Here is a 20108-nt window from a genome sequence, read left to right on the forward strand (position 1 = left end):
ACTTCTGAGATACGTCACAAAAGGTGATAAAAGCTGCCCAGTCCTCCATGGGACGCTCATCCTTAGGACCTAGCCACCCTCCTGTGAGGAAGCCAAGAAGTCACGTGTAGTTGTTCCAACCTGAGCCTCAGCTGAGGTCCTCAACCACCAGACACACGAATGAGTAGCCCTCAGATGACTCAAGCCCCCAGTCTTCTCGCCATTCCAGCCGATGCCCAGGGGAGCAGAGATGACACGTTCCTGCCAAGCCCTGCCCAAACCACAGATTCATCAGCACGAGTGCTGTTGTTCAAGCCACAAAGTTTTGGGGGTGGTGTCCAACAGATAACAAAAAGAGGCTTTGGTGCCAGTCTGAAGTGGAAGTGATATAAGTGAGTTTAAGACTGTTCATTCCCTTCTAGCTGCTTTTTTTCAAGTTTAACAAAAACGGTAATTTTTCTTCCATCACCTTTTTTTTTTTTTTTAAGTTGAAAGTAGTCACCGTTTACGAACTGACCAGGTTACAAAAATAATCATGGTAGACACCTCAGTTCATCCTTCTAATAGACCTTCTACCCTCTTGACAGCATCTCCACCTTCTACAAAATACGGGGTCTTTGTCTTCACTCTACCTCGTGAAGATACTTTGAAGGGCTATAGGACGGTGTTTACTGCTTTGAAGCTTTTTCCAACACGACAGATCCCATAACTCAGAATCCTCCATGAAGATGATGCCATCTTCACCAGGAGAGCAAGCATGCAATGGGTCATCTGTCAGGGCAATTTGCTTCTTACTGTTTTGCCATAACTATGCTTGTAGATCAGTTCGTTTGCGCACTTCAGGTTTGGGTTCCCCATGCAATACTTGGCTCCACAAGCCCCAGCATGTTAACTGAAGTCCGTAATCTTTCAGAGTCACCATCACAAGCGACTAAAATAAATTTACATAATCTCACTTTACCCCCCCTTTCCTTATTTCCTACTTATTCTTTATTAAATAGATTATAATTTCATAATGAAGATGACATTCATCTTTAGGGGGTTCATATGTCTTTCCTGAATTATATAAGTGGTTTAGACATTGTCCAAATGTTTATTTATTAAAGAGAGGGAAAAAGACACACATTTCAAATAAAGACCTGGAGGTCACCATAGCTGACCAAACAGAGCAAGTCAGAAATCCAACTGAGACAAGAACCCATGTCTTTGATGTTATTAACAGCCCTTTAACTTTCAATGACAGAGTCTCTTTAACATGAAGAAACTGTTAAGCGTTTATAAATACCTCTTCTGGAGCACTTGTGTGAAATGGTTCATGACTGGGAGATCCCATTACTGGCGTAGGTGACAGGCTTTTCTCCAGGTCACTGAAGCCCTGCACGTCCAGCAAAGTGGAGAAGGAACTGGAAGGGAGCAGGTCCTCTAGATCACCGTCTAGGCCTAGGGAATGGCAAAGCAGAAAGTGGACGCAAGCAGCTTTTCATTTTTCACTTTTGGAGGAAGATAAGAATCCCAATTATGTTGAACATAAAATTTTTCTGATCCTCAAAAATCAGAGAGTCAACTTCTGGCATCGCTTGAAGAACAATGTGGGAGCTAGGAAACAACATCTTAAACTGTGAGCACCTAAGGCCCAGGGGCTCTTGGGCCATTTGAGTATCCAGCAGTGGTATTAATATAGGTATTAATTAAGAGTGGTTTAACAGACAGAATCGTGGACTCACGGCATTGACATTAAAAGTTAACTTAGTCCAACAACCCTCCTGTAATTTTCTGTCAACATTTGGGGCTTTATAAATTTCAGTTTGGAAATAATCCAGTTGAGGAATAGCAGTGGTACAACAAAAGGGATTCTGAACAGCGACAACGTCACCATTTAAACAACTCCATCTCCATCACTACTGTGCTCTTGAAAAAATGTAGAAAGGAAAAAAGAAAAGGAAACAAAGATAGGTGACTCTCTGAGCCCTCTTAAGAGGATCCTTTTATGCCATTCATTTCATTTTAAAGCAGAAAGAATGGCCTAATGGACAAAAACAACCACATAACCAGCAAAGCAGCAACTTTGAGAAATGTTTTATATCTCTAGAAATGAAAAGGATTAAGTGCTGAACAACAGTGCCAGATATTCTTTCTTAAAAACAGAATGGTCCTTCCAACTATTCTCTGAATCATATAAAATGGCAAATCATATACTTGTTTAAAGATACTAAGAAGACATAGCTTCTTAATTTAGGTTTTATTAGAATTTAGGTATTCTTAGAATTGCCTGAGGATTATCCAAATAAACATAAGTCCTACTGAGAAATCACTGTTTACATAACTCTTTATTAGAATAAGACACAATTTTCAATGGTTTATAAAAAACTATCCTGCTGTACACGGTTAAAAACTATCTCTTTTAACTATATCTTTATCTACATAGAACAAAAGTCCAGAAAGAATTACATGAAAACGCCAGTGCAATTATGAGTGATTTTTACCCCTTTTTTCTATTTTCTAAATGTTTTACAATGTAGTCAAATTGCAGAAATTAATCTGCTCTTCCTTGATGTTTAAACATTAGAATTATAGTGTTGAGATTCTATAAAATCAAACAATGTTTCAAATGTTATGACTATGCAAAAATTACTTGAGAATTTGTAATATTCCTTAAAAGAGAGACTCTTGTGAAGGCATAGAAAATGCTGAGTGATGAGAACTGTCATAAGTCTACACTGATAATTAGAGGTTCCTTTGCTTATTTAGATATTTATAAAGTCTCAATACATGCCAGACCTCATGGACAAAAAAGATGAAGATCCATTTTTTTCAAAGATCCTGGTCCAAAGCAGGATCTTTCTTTCTGAATCCATCAAAGTTAAAATTTCAAAATCCGAGTGTCCCACGAGTACCTTTCAAAAGACATATATTTCCAGCACTTACTTTTAAAGCAAATAACCCCACCTATGCAGTGCTAATGAACAAGAGAACTTTCAAAGTTCTTAACATTTTTGTTCATTTTGAATGACCCCCAAAGCTTCGCCACATTTGAGGTTGGCCAGTTGGCCCATCAGCAGATAAAATAATAAATACAACAAAACGTGTACTATCCTTACTTAGATGTTTCACAGATTTTTTTAAAAATTTATTTCTTTATTTACTTATTGGCTGCATTGGGTCTTCATGACTGCGAGTGGGGGCTACTCTTTGTTGCAGTGCGCGGGCTTCTCAGTGCGGTGGCTTCTCTTGTTGCGGAGCACAGGTTCTAGGCATGCAGGCCTCAGTAGTTGTGGCTCGTGGGCTCTGGAACACAGGCTCAATAGTTGTGGCTCATGGGCCACAATAGTTGCTCCACAGCATGTGGGATCTTCCTGGACCAGGGATCAAACCCATGTCCCCGGCATTGGCAGGTGGATTCTTAACCACTGCGCCACCAGGGAAGCCCAGATTTCTTTTTAAAACACGTTCAAAGCCGAACACAATCCCCCCCAACCATTCCCACATTCCTTCTCTAGGCTTCCCTCCTTGGTAAATGGAACCATCATCGCCATTTAGTCAGAAATGTTGATCTTTCTTGATGTCTTCTTCTTCACTCTCCTAATCTAACTCATCACACTATTGAGTTGATTTGAACACCAAAATACATTTCCAATCAGCACCATCGGATCTTCCCACTGCACTACTGCAAGGGTCTCTTGATTGGCTTCCCTTCCTTCCAACATTTCTGGAATAGTCCCAGCAGTCCACAGTTCACGATGGTCCATTGTCACAAAGATCATCTTGCTGACTTGTTCAGATCCTTCAGTGGATGCCTGCGGGCTCAAACAGGAGCTGAACTCCTCACCTTGCATGACCTGGCCATGCTCACCTCCATCATCTCACCTCGTCTCACTCTCCCCACTGATCACTACCTTCCAAGTATACAGGTCTCCCTTCGTTTCTTAAACACACCAAGGTCCTTTTTCTCTGAGGCTCTTGAAGGTGCTGTCATTCTTTCTCTCTGGAATGTTACCTAATCAACTCTGTGGAGAGGCTCTCCCTGGGCAACCAACCAACAGTGAACTCATCAGCCTACACCCTTTCTGGCAGAGAAGAGATGCCTAATAACATCACTGAATGAATGAATGAGCCATCTAATTTGAAATAATGAATGCACTTCATGAAAGAAATTGAGGCCAAATGTAAAAAAGTTCATAGCCACTTAAAAATCAAGTAAAGCGGAAAAGCCTTTAGAGCTCCACTACCTTTTTTACCTTGGGCCAATACCACTGTATCTTGCATTTTCTTGTACCTGTTCAGGCACTGTCGAAGATCCTCTATTTTCCGATCCTATTAATAAAATAAATTATCACCCTTAATATTATGGTTTTTATAACAACCAAAGTAATCGTGACACAGAGAAAAAGTAGACACAAATTATTTACATTATTCAAAGAATACTTCTAAACTTTAGTAAAACTGGTAATGTCTAGAATATTTTTCCTACGTACATCAGAGACATAGAAAAAGTACCTCTAAATTTAGAGATCCTATCCTTCAGCTGCCATCTTTAAAAAACAAAAACAAGGTAATAAGATACAAAACAAACAAACAAACAAAAAAAAACCAAGAAAAAAATCAACTTAGTTACTCTCCCCTCTAACATAAGTCAGAGCTGAAAAGGGCTACACTTGCTGTCTTTATCAGCTGCCATTAATCACCACCTGGGGTTTCCCTTCTCAAAACGCTCCACCAAAGTTGCTTCAATTAGTGATCAGTGACCTTCTCTTTACTAACAATAATGGACACTTTTCATCCTTTTTCTAATTCGACCTCCAGATGGCACCTGATTGACCCCCAACTCTTTCCTTCTTCCACTTTTCTCCCCACTCTTTCTTTTCTTCTGTTTTGATTTGTGAATTCCTTGACCAGATAAATATGCTACTCCCGTAACCCCTGCTATCTTCCCAGCCCAGAATATAAAACGTTAGCGCACCACGGTTTTGTCCTTTGCCCTATCCTCTTTCCCCAGGCCCTCAGTGTGGCAGATTACCCCTAGCTCCCCACCCCCACATGTGGATTTTGGGGTTTGGCCATGTGATTTGCTTTGGCCCATGATATATAACAAATGTGGTTCAAAGCAAAGGCTTGAAACGTATTTGCACATTGAGGCTTGCCCTCTCTTGCTGCCCTAAGGAACCCTGAGGCCACTACATGAAGATGCATACACGCGTCTACTGCAGGATGAGAGACCATGTGGAGAAGAGACACCCCAGCTGGGGTCAACCTAGATCAGCCTGTCAATCACCAGTCCTGGGAGTTACACATCATAAACCACCCAGCCCCTTCCCAGTCACCGGCTAATGGCAGAAATCAGCAAAGCCAGCCCAGACTAGGAGAGCACTCTACCCAACCCACAAAAGTATGAGGAATAATAAATGTGATTTATCATGGAGCAAAAGCTAACTGATATATTAACTATAGTTGTGTCCCCACCAATCTATTTCAACTCTATATTTCTCCTAAAATGGATGGAGTTCACTCCCCACCCACCTGTAATCCTACATTAATCCTAAAATTTAGATTCATTTTCCAACTTTCTATGAGAAACATTTTAATGTCCCATGAACACATCAAATTGAATACATCTAAAATGAAGCTCTTTATTTGCCCCCAATACCTAAGCCTCTGCTAGGATTCCCTTAACTCTTTTACGGGCACCATCATTTGCCCCACTGCCCAAACCAGAAACTCACTCCCAACTCCAAAGATTTAAAAATCTTGTCAACCTGTGAATTTCTCTAAAATCCCTTCCCTCCATACCACTTCACTGTCATTGCCTTATTTCAACCCTTCTTCATTTCTCACCTATTTTTAATAACCTCTTAGTTGTTCTGTCTTCATTCTCCTCCCTCATTCTTGCTTCCATTCTGTTACCAGATTGGGCTTTCTAACATGCCAGTTTAATTATGTCACTGTCCAAGGTCTACAAGCTGAGACCCTGAATCATTAAATGAGGAGCCTCACCAGACCACTCCCTCATACACCCACGTGCTTCACCTGCATCTCATGTCCAGAACTTTCCCAGCATGCACTGGCTGTTTTAAGACTTGGTTTTGAGACATGTTTTTGCTCATAGATCTTTTGCCCAGAATCCTTCATTTTCCTGATGAATGACTCTTGCTCTCCCTTAGAATTTGCCCAAATATGTCCTCTTTGAAGGCTTCTTGGAACCACCAAGAAGTTATGTCACTCTTGCTGCTCCTAGAGAAGTCTGAACATCTAGTAAGCCCCCATTCAACATCGGGAGTTTCGTTTATTATTGTTGCTTTTTTGAGGGAGAGAAATTAAAACAAAATGAATTTTAATGATCTTTTTTTTCAAATTAAATCTATGTGGGCAGCTTGCTAATGACTTTTTATTGGATGGGGGGAAGACTAGCAAAAAGAAAACTATATATGGGTAGGTGGGCAGGAGAAAGAGTTTATTTCCACTGAATAAAGAAGAAAAAGAATGAAAGGCAAAAAATAAATAAATACATAAACAAACAAACAGAGTAGGCAAGAAAGAATTAGGGAAAGGACCTTAGGATGAGAGAAAAAGATCAAGACCAAGCTCTTCGGCATTTGGTTGGTTTTTATTTCCTTGAAATTACTCTTTTCGTGGGAAAATGTCTCCTTGTTCTACTCATTAAGGGACACGAGGGGAGAGCAGTTGTGATGACAGGAGCTGAACCTGCCTGCTGGGTATGTGGCTGGTCAGGGAATCCCATGAAGAAACACGTTTTCTTAGTAGGGTCCCTGCATTCTTGCTCTTAGCAGGACGAAGTGAGGAGAAGCAACAGCTGGAGGAAGAGCCCGCCTGGAGACCTTGGCATTAGGCCAGCATAGCTAAAACAAAGCCTAGCGGCATCCTTGATTACATGGTGCCTGTGCCTGTTTCACCACTTAGGAGAGCAGAGACAATCCCAGATGTGAAGGAAGCCAGGAGTGTGAAGGAAGTAACATGTCCATAGAGAAGGCCATCAACATGATCATGAAACTACAGTTGCCATGGCTACCTCCCTCAGAGTTCACAGGGCAGCCCAGAATTTCCAGGGACCACAGAAAGGATGTACTACGGGCTGTATCCTTTCTCTCATTTGTCACCTGACTATAAAGAGCTGAGCTGATAGTTTGAACATTTTCTAAATTCAAGGCGACGGGCGGGAGGAGTGGATTCTCAGTGGGACCAGTGCCGCTAGTGTCCATTCCTGTCCGCACAGCACAAGTACGTCTGTGACCCCCCGCCCGAGAGTGGGCCCACTTGGGCAGGAAGGGAGAATGCTCGCCCCTCAGTGTCAGCTGTGTTTAGGGGATGTTCTTTCAAACTGGGCTATCTTCTGAGAATGCGTGGAATGATCACCACGAGGTTATAACACACCCAAGTAAACACTTAAATTTCATCTCAATACCTTTTCTTCATTTGCTGCCATCAAAGACTCCACAGCCTTTTTCATTTTTTGTACTTCAATATCTGAAATATCACAACATCAAATCAGAAGTCTGTTTAGTTAACATGTGTGACAGTAACAAGAAGCTACTGACTCTTCAGATTGAAATGTTTCAAGGTAAAGATGTTAATCATTTGTTGCACTTTTTTTTTTAAGGCACATTTACCATTCATATTCTCTTTTAGGGAAAATCTGAAAAATGAACATTTTCTAACTCACCTGAATAGTCATCATTCCACAACTACCCTCTCTCAAAACAAGAACAAAGAAAGAAAACAACTACCCTCTCTCAAAAGCAAGAACAAAATCCCCATAAGAACACTGAAGATGAAATGTCAGTGCTACAACAATAAAAATATGGAGTTTTCAAAGAACAAACTTATAAAGCAGGTGAAAGCAATGAGTGGTGTATATATGACAAAAGCAGAGAAAATGATGTTCAGTTATAACCAAAACGGAGACACAAATGGTAAGAGCCTGATGGAACGTGATATTTACGTGAGTGTCATGCTAAGAAGCTGGCTGTAGGCTCCATACAGACGGATAATACGTACTTTGCTTCATCTATAAACTTCATTTCCAATACTATTTTAAAACGTAAAGGCCAAAGTAAGCGATTCTCCTTAAAATTTGATATTCAAATACAAAAGCATGTTACTTTAGTAACAAAAAATACTTTAAATATGGAAAATCAACCCAAAATGAAATCACAAATTTAAAAAATTGAAACAGAGAAAAAAAAAGTTCAGCTTAAGTTGTCTGCTTTTGAGAGAAAACAAATCCCATTGAAGGTAAATTTTAAAACAGTGGCGCATCACTCAGCTCTGATATAATATTTTCAATTAAGGTATACTCTATAGGAACTGCTTTTCTTTCTTCTTTTTTTTAATGGCAAATTCCCTTAAGACTTTAATGTCTGGAGGAAAGTCCACTAAGGCTTTATCTTTATGCTGCATTAAATCTAGGCTCTGTTAGTCAGTCTGGGCACAATTTCTTTTGTAACACAAGAAGATGTGTTTACAGAAGCCCCTAATACACTCATAGAGCTCAGTGAAAAAGTCGGCTACAAAACATTGGAAAGCAAATGCAAAGTTCAAAATAGTCTTCAGAGGTGGTAAACCTTCAAAATAGTAGGTTTTCATAGGAATATAAACATTATTTTCTCTTCTGATCCTGTATATCCTGGGCCACAGAGAAAATGCCTCCTCATCTCCACCACTCTGGGTGCCCTGCTATATCCTGCAGAGTAAAAGAGCTGAGTCAGGTAGAATAAGCAAAACGTGCTTTTATTCCTTGTTTTATTTTTTGTCTATTTGCCATCTATTGTGCACACTCTGAAGAAATGGGGAGCTTATTGATGAAGCAATTTTACATTTTTGGTGAGAGAAATGTTTTCAAAACACATGCAAAGAACAGTTCAAGTAGTACTTTTGGTGAATGTAAAGGCTGATGGAAATACACCAAAAACCTTACTTTTGTCTTTGAGCTTCTTTTTAAAATTTTCATCTGTGCAGGAAAACCCATTGAATTGGAAGTTAGCATACATTACAACAATAAATAATATTTTAAAAGCACTATTATTTGGCCTCCTTTTACCTAAAATAGAGACTCTAACCTCATAAAGACTGAATACGAAGTGTTATTTTATGACTAGGACTGATATTACGATACAATATGCTCTCTGTGAGGTTAGAAAGAGAACCCCATGTAATTAATCAGAAGACATAAATTTGAGTTACTACCTCTGTTAGTTCATCTTTCCGAATCTTTTTCTTGTGTTAAAGTAGGGCCTTCAGAGTACAAGTGGTTCTTACACCAACCATGATGAAAAACCAGCTAATGCTGCATTGGTTGTTTTTTACATTTCCACTGCAGTCCAATACATGACCCTCCTCAATGTGACTAGGACGTTGCTTATGTCATATTCATCTCACTGCTCAAGTTCAACAACACTGAAATGGTCCATCTCCTGTTCAACAAGATGAATCCACTGATCACACAGTTAGATGTTATGTCAACACCAGATTCCATGACGTTTCTGAACACTTGCTCTTAATGCCTGGCTGTCTACTGCTAACAAGTGGTTCACAGACCAGTGCTAGTCCCCGGATCCAACTCTGGGTAGCATTACTGTAACATAGCCTGTAGCCCACAGGTCCTATGATTCCATTTTCCTCTTAGAATCTTGAAAGCATGACCTGTCTGTGAATTGTCCTTGAAGAACATACATTCTACACATGCCAAAATAGAGGGAAAAAATCCATTTCCCTCAACGTTGGATGAATTGAGTTTTCTGATGGATAGTGAATTGTGATACCTACTGGTAAATAAAGCCAGGGTATTCTAGAGCCAAGAAGACTTTGGAGATAATCTAATTCAAGCCCTCACTGTACAGATAATAATAGATAAAACAGACAAAATAGATGAAGTAATAGATAAAAATGTACCAAATCTATACTAACTGGAATTTGTTGTTTTGAATGAGTCAGAAGTTGCTTTTGCCATGCCATTTGTAATAACAAAGAAAGGTTAAATTTGACCTAGTATTGTCAGATGTTACAGGCATAGTTATTTCCAAATATAATTAAAAAAAAAAAAAACCCCATATTTCATTCAAGTTATTTTCTATCAGGTATAACCTACATTACGAAAACTTACAGTCCATATAATATCCAAGACAAACCTCAATTTATGAAAACAATTTTTTTGATAAATTCATACAATTTTCCCAAAACAGAATTAACTTATTTTGCTTTCTAGAAGGTTGAGGGATCAATGCTCATTAACTTTCCAAAGGTACAGAGCATTTCCTCTCTCCTCTCAAAAAGGCAGGCAAGGCTCCTAAATGTCTTACTTTACGTTCTTTCAAGTTCAGCTCAGAGGGAAACATTCTTGGGGCATAGTTTTGGTTCCTTTTAATTCTTTTCGACACTTCCTTGTATTGCAATTTGCACATGATGGGAATTTACCGTGTAGTAACCTAAAAAAACCTATTTAAAGTACAGAGGTGCCTTGCTCCAGCTGCTCAAGAGGAAGTTAATAGATGCCCAAGCACAGTAAAGAGGCTCAGAGGAGTCCCTGCGGTCCTGGGCCTAGATGGCTTCTGCCACTCCTCTCTCTCTTAGATGCTAATGTTATACATCGTCTAACATCAGTTTCTTTTATAGATCTTGGACAACTTTCACAAAATAAGATAACAAATGTTCAATACATAGTCTTACCTCGATCAAGAATTTCAATTCCTTCTCCTTTCATCTTGCAAACTAATTTTTCTTGTAGTCTTTTTACTTCAGATTCCTTCTCTTCCAGCTGTTCTTTTAGAGATGCCAGTTCCTCCTACGAATGATACATTCATTTAAAAAGAGTACATTATGACTAAAAGGGAATATTCAGAGAGTCTAAGTCAATAATTAGTTTTTGTGAATGAAACAAAAAACTACAAGAATTTAGACGCAAACTTCAGAAATCAGACAGTGGCAATGATCAGCAGGAAGCAAGACAATTAATAAAAGTACAATTTATAATAATTATGGTATAATTATTTCAAGTTTCTTTGTGACCAAATTAAAAATAAATCTTTTAAAGTGTAATTAGGACTAGGGCAGCCCTAAGGTTTAAATCTTATGTTAAATAAAATATCTGACCAAGTTAAGATAATCAAATTAGATGCTTGGTGTCATAAAAGCAAAACAAAATGCAACTTGGAAAACAATATATTAGACTTGCTTGACGTTTATCTAGCATTTAAAGATGGCACGAATGTTCCCTGGGCAAGATAGAGCTTAATTAGTGGGGAAGGTAGCAGGCAATGAACAACTTTAGCCAAACCATGGGACTAAGTAATTCAGCCTCGGAATTAAGGTAAATGAATAGAATCTCCTACAACAATGGAAAAAAGAGATTTAGGAAACAGATTTTAAGTATTTTTTTTTTTTTAATTCACAACTATTTAAGACCCCAAATCCAATGTTCCATCTATTTACTAATGTTTGTTTCTGTTTCATTTTGGTAAAGAATTAGCTCTAGCAAATTTAAGTTTGGCTGGCTGTATTTAACACAGGAAATAAAGCTATGCAATGCTAATAAGTGCGCCTTTATTTTTAACAACATATGATTGGTCCCTAAAGATACTTACTATGCTTAGCATTATGAGAAGATGTAGCTCTCCAATGGAGCTAAAAAGTTGGCCCTACAGTTTTTTACTTACGGTAGGAATGGACAGCAAATACTGGTAAATTTCAGTAGCACCAGCAAGAAGTGCTGCCTGTTCTCACCATGTTTCTTCTACTAAGCAGTAACTTCTACTCACTGCCATGACAGAGTGAACTGCTGTACACATTTACCTTCGAGAAAGTCCCAAAGGAAGAAAACAGTGTCTATTATTGATACCAGAGTTCTTTCACAGGTGGATTTCTGCAATTATTTTACCATGCTTGGATCTCAGACAGTCCAAGAGATTGAGATTTAATTTATAAATGAATACTTTTGTTTTACCTTTTTATTGTTTTTCACTATTTCACATGTTTCTGAAAATAGTATTAGGGATCACATTGTCCCTTTAATCAGCTTTAAACATATTTTTAAAAAACAGGTGACACACACACAAAATGAACGCATACACCACTAAAAACACCATCACAGCAAAACAACACAAGCCAGAAAGCAGCAGGCCATGGACCCCGTTACCCAAGGTCTACTACACCTTTAGTGACTCCCACTTTTGTTCCATCCGCTGCTTTTCATACTGCATCTGACCCACCTTGATTTTCATGCTAGAAAGTTTGGCCATTAAAGACTGGTAGAGAGACAGGAGTGAAAGAAAACTACAGATAGAAAAAGACAAGCTAAGTAACCAAGAAAACAGTATCCGTTTATAAAGGAGGTTAGATAATTAAGAGAAATGACAGGTTTGTTCTATCAGATTAGTTAAACCCTGATTCTTACTCAGAATGGTAGTGTTTAAATTCAAGATGGTCTCCAGCTTGTGGAAAAACTTCATTCACTGGTAGTATACTTTCTTTATCATACACCAAGTAGAAAACGCATTTTATTTGTATTACTGATCATAGGTAATCAGTGGAGACATTTGTTTAAAAATGTTTGCCACTGAGAAAACTTACTTTAGTAGATTTCAGCTTTTTTTCATACTGAAGTCTCTCATTGTCCATTTCACTGACTCTTAACCTCAAATCACTGATCTCCTGCATTAGCCCCTGTCCAAAAAGAAACAAGGAAATACATTAGGAAAGAAGTAACACACTTATCTACCAAAATAGCAGCTTGGAAATCTTCTGTCAACAGCTCCTGGGTTAAAGCTGGATGAATGAGATCAGACAAATGGAAATGAATGTGTCTCCTTGAGAATAAAAGCATCTTTCCATTTAAAGCATTGCCTCTGCCCTAAAATGATGGGATTGATTTTGAAAATGAAAGGTGACTATAATTTTAAGAAAGGTAGCTGATCATATACTATCATTGAGCAAATATTTCTAGACAAAAATCACTATATGAATTCTACCTTTTAAAATAAACCAGAGAGGGACTTCCCTGGTGGTCCAGTGGTAAAGAATCCATCCTTCAATGCAGGGGATGAGAGTTTGATTCCTGGTCAGGGAACTAAGATCCCACATGCCACAGGGCAACTAAGCTCGCACGCCACAACTACTGACTCTGGGTGCCTCAAATAGCAAGCCCACATGCGGCAAACAACAGAGTCCACGCACCCTGGAGCCCACATGCCACAGCCTGAGAAGAGAAAACCCGCATGCCACAACTAGAGAAGTCCACGCGCCACAACAAAAGATTCTGCATGCTGCAACAATGATCCTGTGTGCAGCAACTAAGACCCCACATAGTCAAAAATAAATAGGAAATCAACAATATAATAATAAAAATAAACCAGAGAAATTTTCTTTAATAAAGTCATTTACTTTTAGGGAATTTTCAGTGATATATGGATAGTTATAAAAATATTTTTATAATTTCTTAATTTGTCTACAAAAAATACAGATTGTTCATCAACCAAATCTAGGAGAACTGAATGAAATTTAAACACTTTAAACCAAGGATTCTCAACTTGAGGCTAGATGAAGGCCCTGTCATTTACAAATATATCAGTATCATAATTTTATATTTGGAAAATGCAAAAGAAAGCAATGTTTTCATAATACAAATACAATCGTACACCTTTTCTACTTTCACTTAAAAAAAACTAATTTGCTTGTTTTTACAATCTTGTCTAAATGTTCTGAGCAATAGTGACATATTTTTGTCCAGAGCCCAGAGAGTAGGAAAAGGAAATTAGAATGTGAAACAATGCCAGCTCCTCCAAAAGCAGGGCTCAACTACTCTGTGAAGACTTTTTTTTTTAACCACAAGACATGAAGGCCCCACCAATAGTTAACGTGTTTTTGTTCCTTTCTTTTCAAGACATTTATTCCTGAGCCACAGATTCGCAGATGACAGAAAAGAATTACGCAAGAATGCTATAAAAACACAAATACAACAATGCTATACAATTAAGAACTTTTTATTGAGGGATTATTCTAAACTTTTGACTGTAACAATTCAAACTCACAGAGGCTAGGAAAAAGGATGCTGTAGTGAAATATACTTCTCAGAAAACCCACAGGCTTCCCATGAACCACAACTACTGAGCCCACATGCTTTAGCTACTGAAGCCTGAGTGCTCTAGGGCCCGCATGCCACAACTACTGAGCCCGTGTGCTGCAACTACTGAAGCCTATGAGCTTAGAGCCCGTGCTTCAAAACAAAAGAAGCCACTGCAATGAGAAGCCCGCGCACCACAACGAAGAACAGTCCCCACTCACCACACCTAGAGAGAGCCCATGAGCAGCAATGAAGACCCAACGCAGCCAAAAGTAAAAAAAAAATTAAAAAAAAAAAAGAAAGAAAACCTACAGGCTTTTAAATTGTAGTTTCTTGTAAAATAGGGAAAAGTACTACCTAGTATTATATAATAATTACTTATATTAATTATAATTATTATTAATACAATGTTTCAATAAGAGGATGTCTATTTTCTCCTTTTATGAATGAGGTAAATAACTGTTTGACATCATTTAATAACATTTTAGCTGTGATTCCTCACCTACAAGTTCAGAATTCAACTTCAAGGAAAATGTCAGTTTCTCTCATTTATTTATCTCCCATTTATTAACCATCCTTGCATAATATGAATTCTTAGCAACCTTCCTTAATCAATCTGGTCTTTCTTATTTATATTTTCCCACTTTCTTATTGTTAAAAAACAGCTTTGAATTCTATTTGGATTGTTATATTTTACCACTTCCTTTAGAAATAGTGGCAATTTGTAAAGAAGAAACAAATGAAGAAAATAGAATTATAAATTGAAGTCATGTTTCTACTAAAAAAAAACAACTACCCAATTATCCTTTGTGGCAACACTATAAACATGAATATAAATTTATAATCTGAAAGAAGCCCTGTTTTCCATGATAACTCAAGCTGGAAAATCTGGAAGTAGCTCCTTAATATGAAATTTTTAAAAATGTAACACAAATTATCTGCAAACTAACTTCTTATCAGAAGTTCAGTACTTTTTAAAAAGAAAATCCCTGCTATCGTCTCCTTTTCCTTTTCAAAAAACTTTCCAGGGCACCACAGAAACTCATTTCTGATATCTGTATTCCTACCAGAAGGGGGCACTGTTGAACGACGCTAACCATCTATCAGCAATTCCTGGGACAGGCAAGCCTTCCAAGGTTTCAGGACTTTTACCCCTAATCTTTTGGAAGTGCCTATAGTTCGTCCCCTACTCCAATGTTTTCTTGGTAATTAATCTCCAAATAAGCTAAAATTTTAAGACAAAGTTAAAGAATTTTGGATTCATGAAACAGCGAGAGAAATTTCAATTAAGGGGAAAAATAGGAAAATGAACATATTTAATTTTAATTTTTTGTTTTAATTTTGAAGACTACTTTAATTATTTTCATATATAACAAAGTTTATCATATATTCCATAATCTCGGAGTATGTGCAGGCTACAATTTACCAATAGTGTTGAATGTTTATTAGAAAATTATCAAGGGGGCTTCCCTGGTGGCGCAGTGGTTAAGAATCTGCCTGCCAATGTAGGGGACATGGGTTTGAGCCTTGGGCTGGGAAGATCCCACATGCTGAGGAGCAACTAAGCCCGTGTGCCACAACTACTTAGCCCACATGCCACAACTACTGAAGCCCACGAGCCTAGAGCCCGTGTTCCGCAACAAGAGAAACCACTGCAATGAGAAGTCCATGCACCTCAATGAAGAGCAGCCCCTGCTCGCCAGAACTAGAGAAAGCCTGTGTGCAGCAACAAAGACCCAATGCAATCAATCAATAAAAAAGAAAATTACCAGGGATTTAGTTTATTAGAAGTTTGATGACAAGATCACCGTGCATATGTCTGAGAGATGTATGAGTGAAGCAAAGAAACACCAAAAAGAAAGGTTTCATAAAAAAATGTAGACAAACTTAAGAGATGTAAATATTGCTTCGGGGTCTTACAAAAAAAAAAAAATCATAAAACAGCTACTTCAATTTAGTCCCAGTGTTTGGTTAACAACTCGTATCCAAATTAACAACAGCCGTGCCAGTTAAGACTTTCCCTAAACTTTCTGTGTGTAATAAAGCCACCTCTTAATGCTCCAAAACTATAAACTTCTTTCCTGACACCAGAGTTAGCGCCACTGCCATGTTATCCACCTGTTGACTGAATTCTACCACCGTGCTCTGTAGCAGCTGTGGAGTCAGGGACAGACAAAAAGGGAAAAGAGGAAATGTCCAAACAGATTTTTAAAGAAAGTACAAAAGCAAGAATTTTAAAGAAACTAGGTAACTTTCTAAGTTTTGTTTTAAGAGCCCCAGTCTCAATCAAGTAAAAAACATACTGATATAGGTGATTGACAAAGAGCTTTAAGATGAAAACATGAGTTAAGCAGGGGATTTTCTTTTGCTATTGAGGAAGTAATACATATACCAAGACTTTCCATTACAGTTACATCTTTGACAGAAAATTTAATTTTAAAAATATCACACCGTGGATAACATATGTCATATACCTCATCATGATGGTATGTGGTTGGCATAAAATAAATATTTGAAATGAAGACAGAGGAGATGCGTAAGTGAATGATTTCTCCTCTCTCCTTCTTGGTACCCATTTTCTAATTCAGTATGACACCTCTCCACATCCCAACCGAGGAAACAAAATAAAGACAAAGGAAGAGATGTCCCTAGGAGAGAAAAGGTTTCTACACTGTATATTTCTTTTCAAATGAATAGATTTCCTATGGATATGCTCTGTACCCCACCCCCACCCCAGACAAAAAGCCATTAACAAACTAGAAGACCGATAAATTAGTTCAAACAAGAAAGCACGTTTAGCCACAAAAATGGGTACTTCAAGTTGTAGAATCTACTCTGAATTTCGCAAAAGTATAGTGAGCTGTATTTAACTGGAATGACTTACATGTGAAATAAACCAAAAGTAGAAGGCCAAATTAAATGACTTCTAAAAATCTGTGATTTTTATGATTATATAATGAAAGCATGTTCTCTATACATATTTAAAAATCTCCTTATTATATAGTGAATAATCTGTGTGCCTAAATAAAAACTATTAGTAAAATCACACACTTGAATCCATTATTTCCACAATGAAGAGAATCAGTATGGATGGACAGATGGACGGATAGATAGACAGATGCATGCATGACTAGATAGATAGACAGAAGTTCCAAATGTCCTGAAGTCTAAAGTATTTCTAAACGTGAGTGAAAGGATCAATATTTCATATCAAAAGTCTCAAAATAAAAATTACCACTATCATTTAGTGATAAAAAGTCAATGTAGGGACTTTCCTCGTGGCCCAGTGGTTAAGAATCCACCTGCCAATGCCGGGGACATGGGTTCGACCCCTGGTCCGGGAAGATCCCACATGCCATGGAGCAACTAAACCTGTGCTCCACAGCTACTGAGCCTGCGCTCTAGAGCCCGCAAGCCACAACTACTGAGCCCATGTTCCACAAATACTGAAGCCTGCGTGCCTAGAGCCTGTGCTCCACAACAAGAGAAGTCACCACGAGAAGCCCTTGCACCACAATGAAGAGTAGCCCCTGCTCCCCACAACTAGAGAAAGACTGCACATCGCAAGGAGGACCCAAGGCAGAAAAAAAGAAAAAGAATGAAAATCTAAAAAAAGTCAATGTAAGTTTATTCCTAAAAAGAAGGATGGATAATGAGGGCATATTAACTTCCTCTCCTTCACAACTCCAAGGAATTTCAACTTGTTCTAGGAATATGTGTGTGTGAGATATATAAGTATGCATCTATATGTACGTATATAAATGTATATAAAGAGAGAGGGTATCACTTACCTCTGTGTCTCTGAATCTATCTTCGTAATCCAATCTGTCCTTCTCTACAGCCGTCAGTTTTAACTTCAAGTTAGATATTTCAGCCATCAGGTCCAACTTCTGAGTTTCTAAGGATGTCCTACTCAGAAGCTCCTATTAGAATTTAAGAGACACATCTCAAAGTTGTTTCAGGATAAACAGCCACACATGGATGTATCCCACTTATGACTGCAAAGCAGTAACTACTAAGTAGAGGATGTGAAGATTAATTACTAAATAGATACATTTGGAAACAATTATTGGCTTTAGTTACCCTTCATTGAGCTGAACCAATGCTCAATAAGCACCACACATCTGCTTATTGCGGAGACATGTTATTCCAATACACATATACATGAACTTCTATATTCACTGATGGTGCTATTATGTTTGCTATGTGCCAGGCACTGTTCTTAAAGGTACTAAGTAGTTCAATCCTCGAAACAACCTGATGAGATAGAAACTCGTAAGGATAACTCATGAATTACTCGTATTCAACAGATGAGGATGCTAAGGAACAGAGAGGTCAAGAACTTGCAGAAAGTCACACAGCAAGGAAATAGCAAAGCAGAGACTCAACCTAAACAGTCTCGCTCCAGTACGTACTCTACCCTCTGTATTATAGCTCCTCTCGTAGATGACCACCATATGTGTGTGCCCTCGTATGTTATAATTTTTTTCCAGTAACGGACATGTAAGGTTTTATCTTTTTTCTTAATCATAAAATATACACTCATGGTTGGAAACCAGGAAACCATATGAAAGCATAAAGAAAAAATTATCTACAATCCTATTAATATTTTATTGCAGGCTCTAATTGCAATGAACAGTTTGTATTGTGTGTATGTGTTTAGAGACCTGCTACTCTAGGTTTCTGCTTAAAATAAGCCAGTCTAAGTGAATCATGAAATTCACCACTGCAGCAGAGTAAACACAACATATAAATGTAGCATCTCAAATAGTCCAGCAGAAAAACCCCACCTTGGTGCTGGTTTCTTACATACCTGCTGCAGCATTTCTTCTGTGGCATTCAACTTCTCTCTGTGCTCTTCAAGGCAAAACTCCAAATCGCGAATCTTCTCTCCCTGAGCCTCTACCTGGTCTGTTAACACACTTACCTGCATTTAGAGCAAAATACTGTAATGGATTAGGAAGAATTTGAGTCCCACTACCAACTTTATGTCTCTAAATAGAACAGAAAGTGGGATGAGGTTACCACTCATTTGATTGTGAAAAAGAAATCTGAGAATTAATAAGAAACCAGCCCTTCACACTCTTATTTATGTGATGCATGTTGGTTTGAGGATTCTTATTCATTTTAAGAAAGTTAGGGCTGATTTGGGGATGTGCAACACTTTACAGAGTTAAACCATTTGAACCATTTATGAGAAGGAGCATGTACACAAATTACCTTTTTTGGGGGCATGGGCTGGGGGTGGGATGGTATTAGATATTTAGAGAGAAAATGGAGTTAATATTTTAAAGGGAAGTTCTTAAGGACTATTCCATTTTGATACGTGACAAAGAATAGAGAAAAGAATCCAGGGAATCCAATTTTCATGAGATTTTTCACGTCACAGTGTCCATAAATGTGTTCAAAAGCCAGGGTGCAACTCAGAGGTCCAAGAGGAGCCACTGGGTTGGTCCTTCACCCTCAGTGCTTTTGCAAATCTCTGAGTTTTCTTTCCAACAATTGCCAGCCCAGTAAATATGCTTCAGTTCCATTTTTTGTTTTTTTTTTTTTCCACTGCACATCTTGTGGGACCTTAGTACTCCGACCAGGGATCGAACCCAGGCCCCGGCAGTGAAAGTGCTGAGTCCTAACCATCGAATCGCCAGGGAATTCCCTATGTTTCAGTTCTTTTAGCTCCAAATACCAAATCAAAACTATCTGTCAATGACTTAAAAGATTATGAAGGAGAGGAAAACTAAAATTTAACCTACAAACAGGATTCCACTACTCACTTTGTGTTGTTTGGTCTCTGTTATCATTTTTTAAATTGAAAAATTAAATACGTATTCAGATTCAGACATTCTCATTCACGTTTATGGAACGGGTATATGAACAGACCTATATACATATATATCGTACAAAATCAGAATTTCTGCTACATATTTAAAAAATGACCATATCAGAAAATCCGATGACATTGTACCTATCATTCAACGGGCTCTTGAAGAGGTGAGGCTGAGGGTGGCTCACTCTAGACTGGGTACGCACATCCACAGTCCTCACTGCTCCCTGAAGTGTGCAGATG

General features: G+C 38.2%; 1 protein-coding gene across 9 annotated transcripts in view; it reads right to left on the reverse strand.

The window, feature by feature from the left end:
* PPFIBP1 (PPFIA binding protein 1) overlaps positions 1-20108 on the reverse strand; it is a 174073-nt gene that overhangs the window by 27575 nt on the left and 126390 nt on the right. For 5 of the 9 annotated variants that reach the window (XM_057700825.1, XM_057700829.1, XM_057700823.1 and 2 more), the window contains 8 exons: positions 18855-18968; positions 17833-17964; positions 12553-12645; positions 10654-10768; positions 8906-8938; positions 7394-7455; positions 4206-4290; positions 1265-1419 (listed from right to left, as the gene is read on the reverse strand). In XM_057700825.1, the coding sequence (XP_057556808.1) occupies positions 1265-1419; positions 4206-4290; positions 7394-7455; positions 8906-8938; positions 10654-10768; positions 12553-12645; positions 17833-17964; positions 18855-18968 (789 nt within the window). The remainder of the gene's footprint in view (positions 1-1264; positions 1420-4205; positions 4291-7393; positions 7456-8905; positions 8939-10653; positions 10769-12552; positions 12646-17832; positions 17965-18854; positions 18969-20108) is intronic. The other 4 variants (XM_057700831.1, XM_057700830.1, XM_057700828.1 and 1 more) reach the window with 3 other exon arrangements.

The sequence above is a fragment of the Hippopotamus amphibius genome, chromosome 12, assembly GCF_030028045.1.
Source record: "Hippopotamus amphibius kiboko isolate mHipAmp2 chromosome 12, mHipAmp2.hap2, whole genome shotgun sequence".
NCBI lineage: Eukaryota > Metazoa > Chordata > Mammalia > Artiodactyla > Hippopotamidae > Hippopotamus > Hippopotamus amphibius.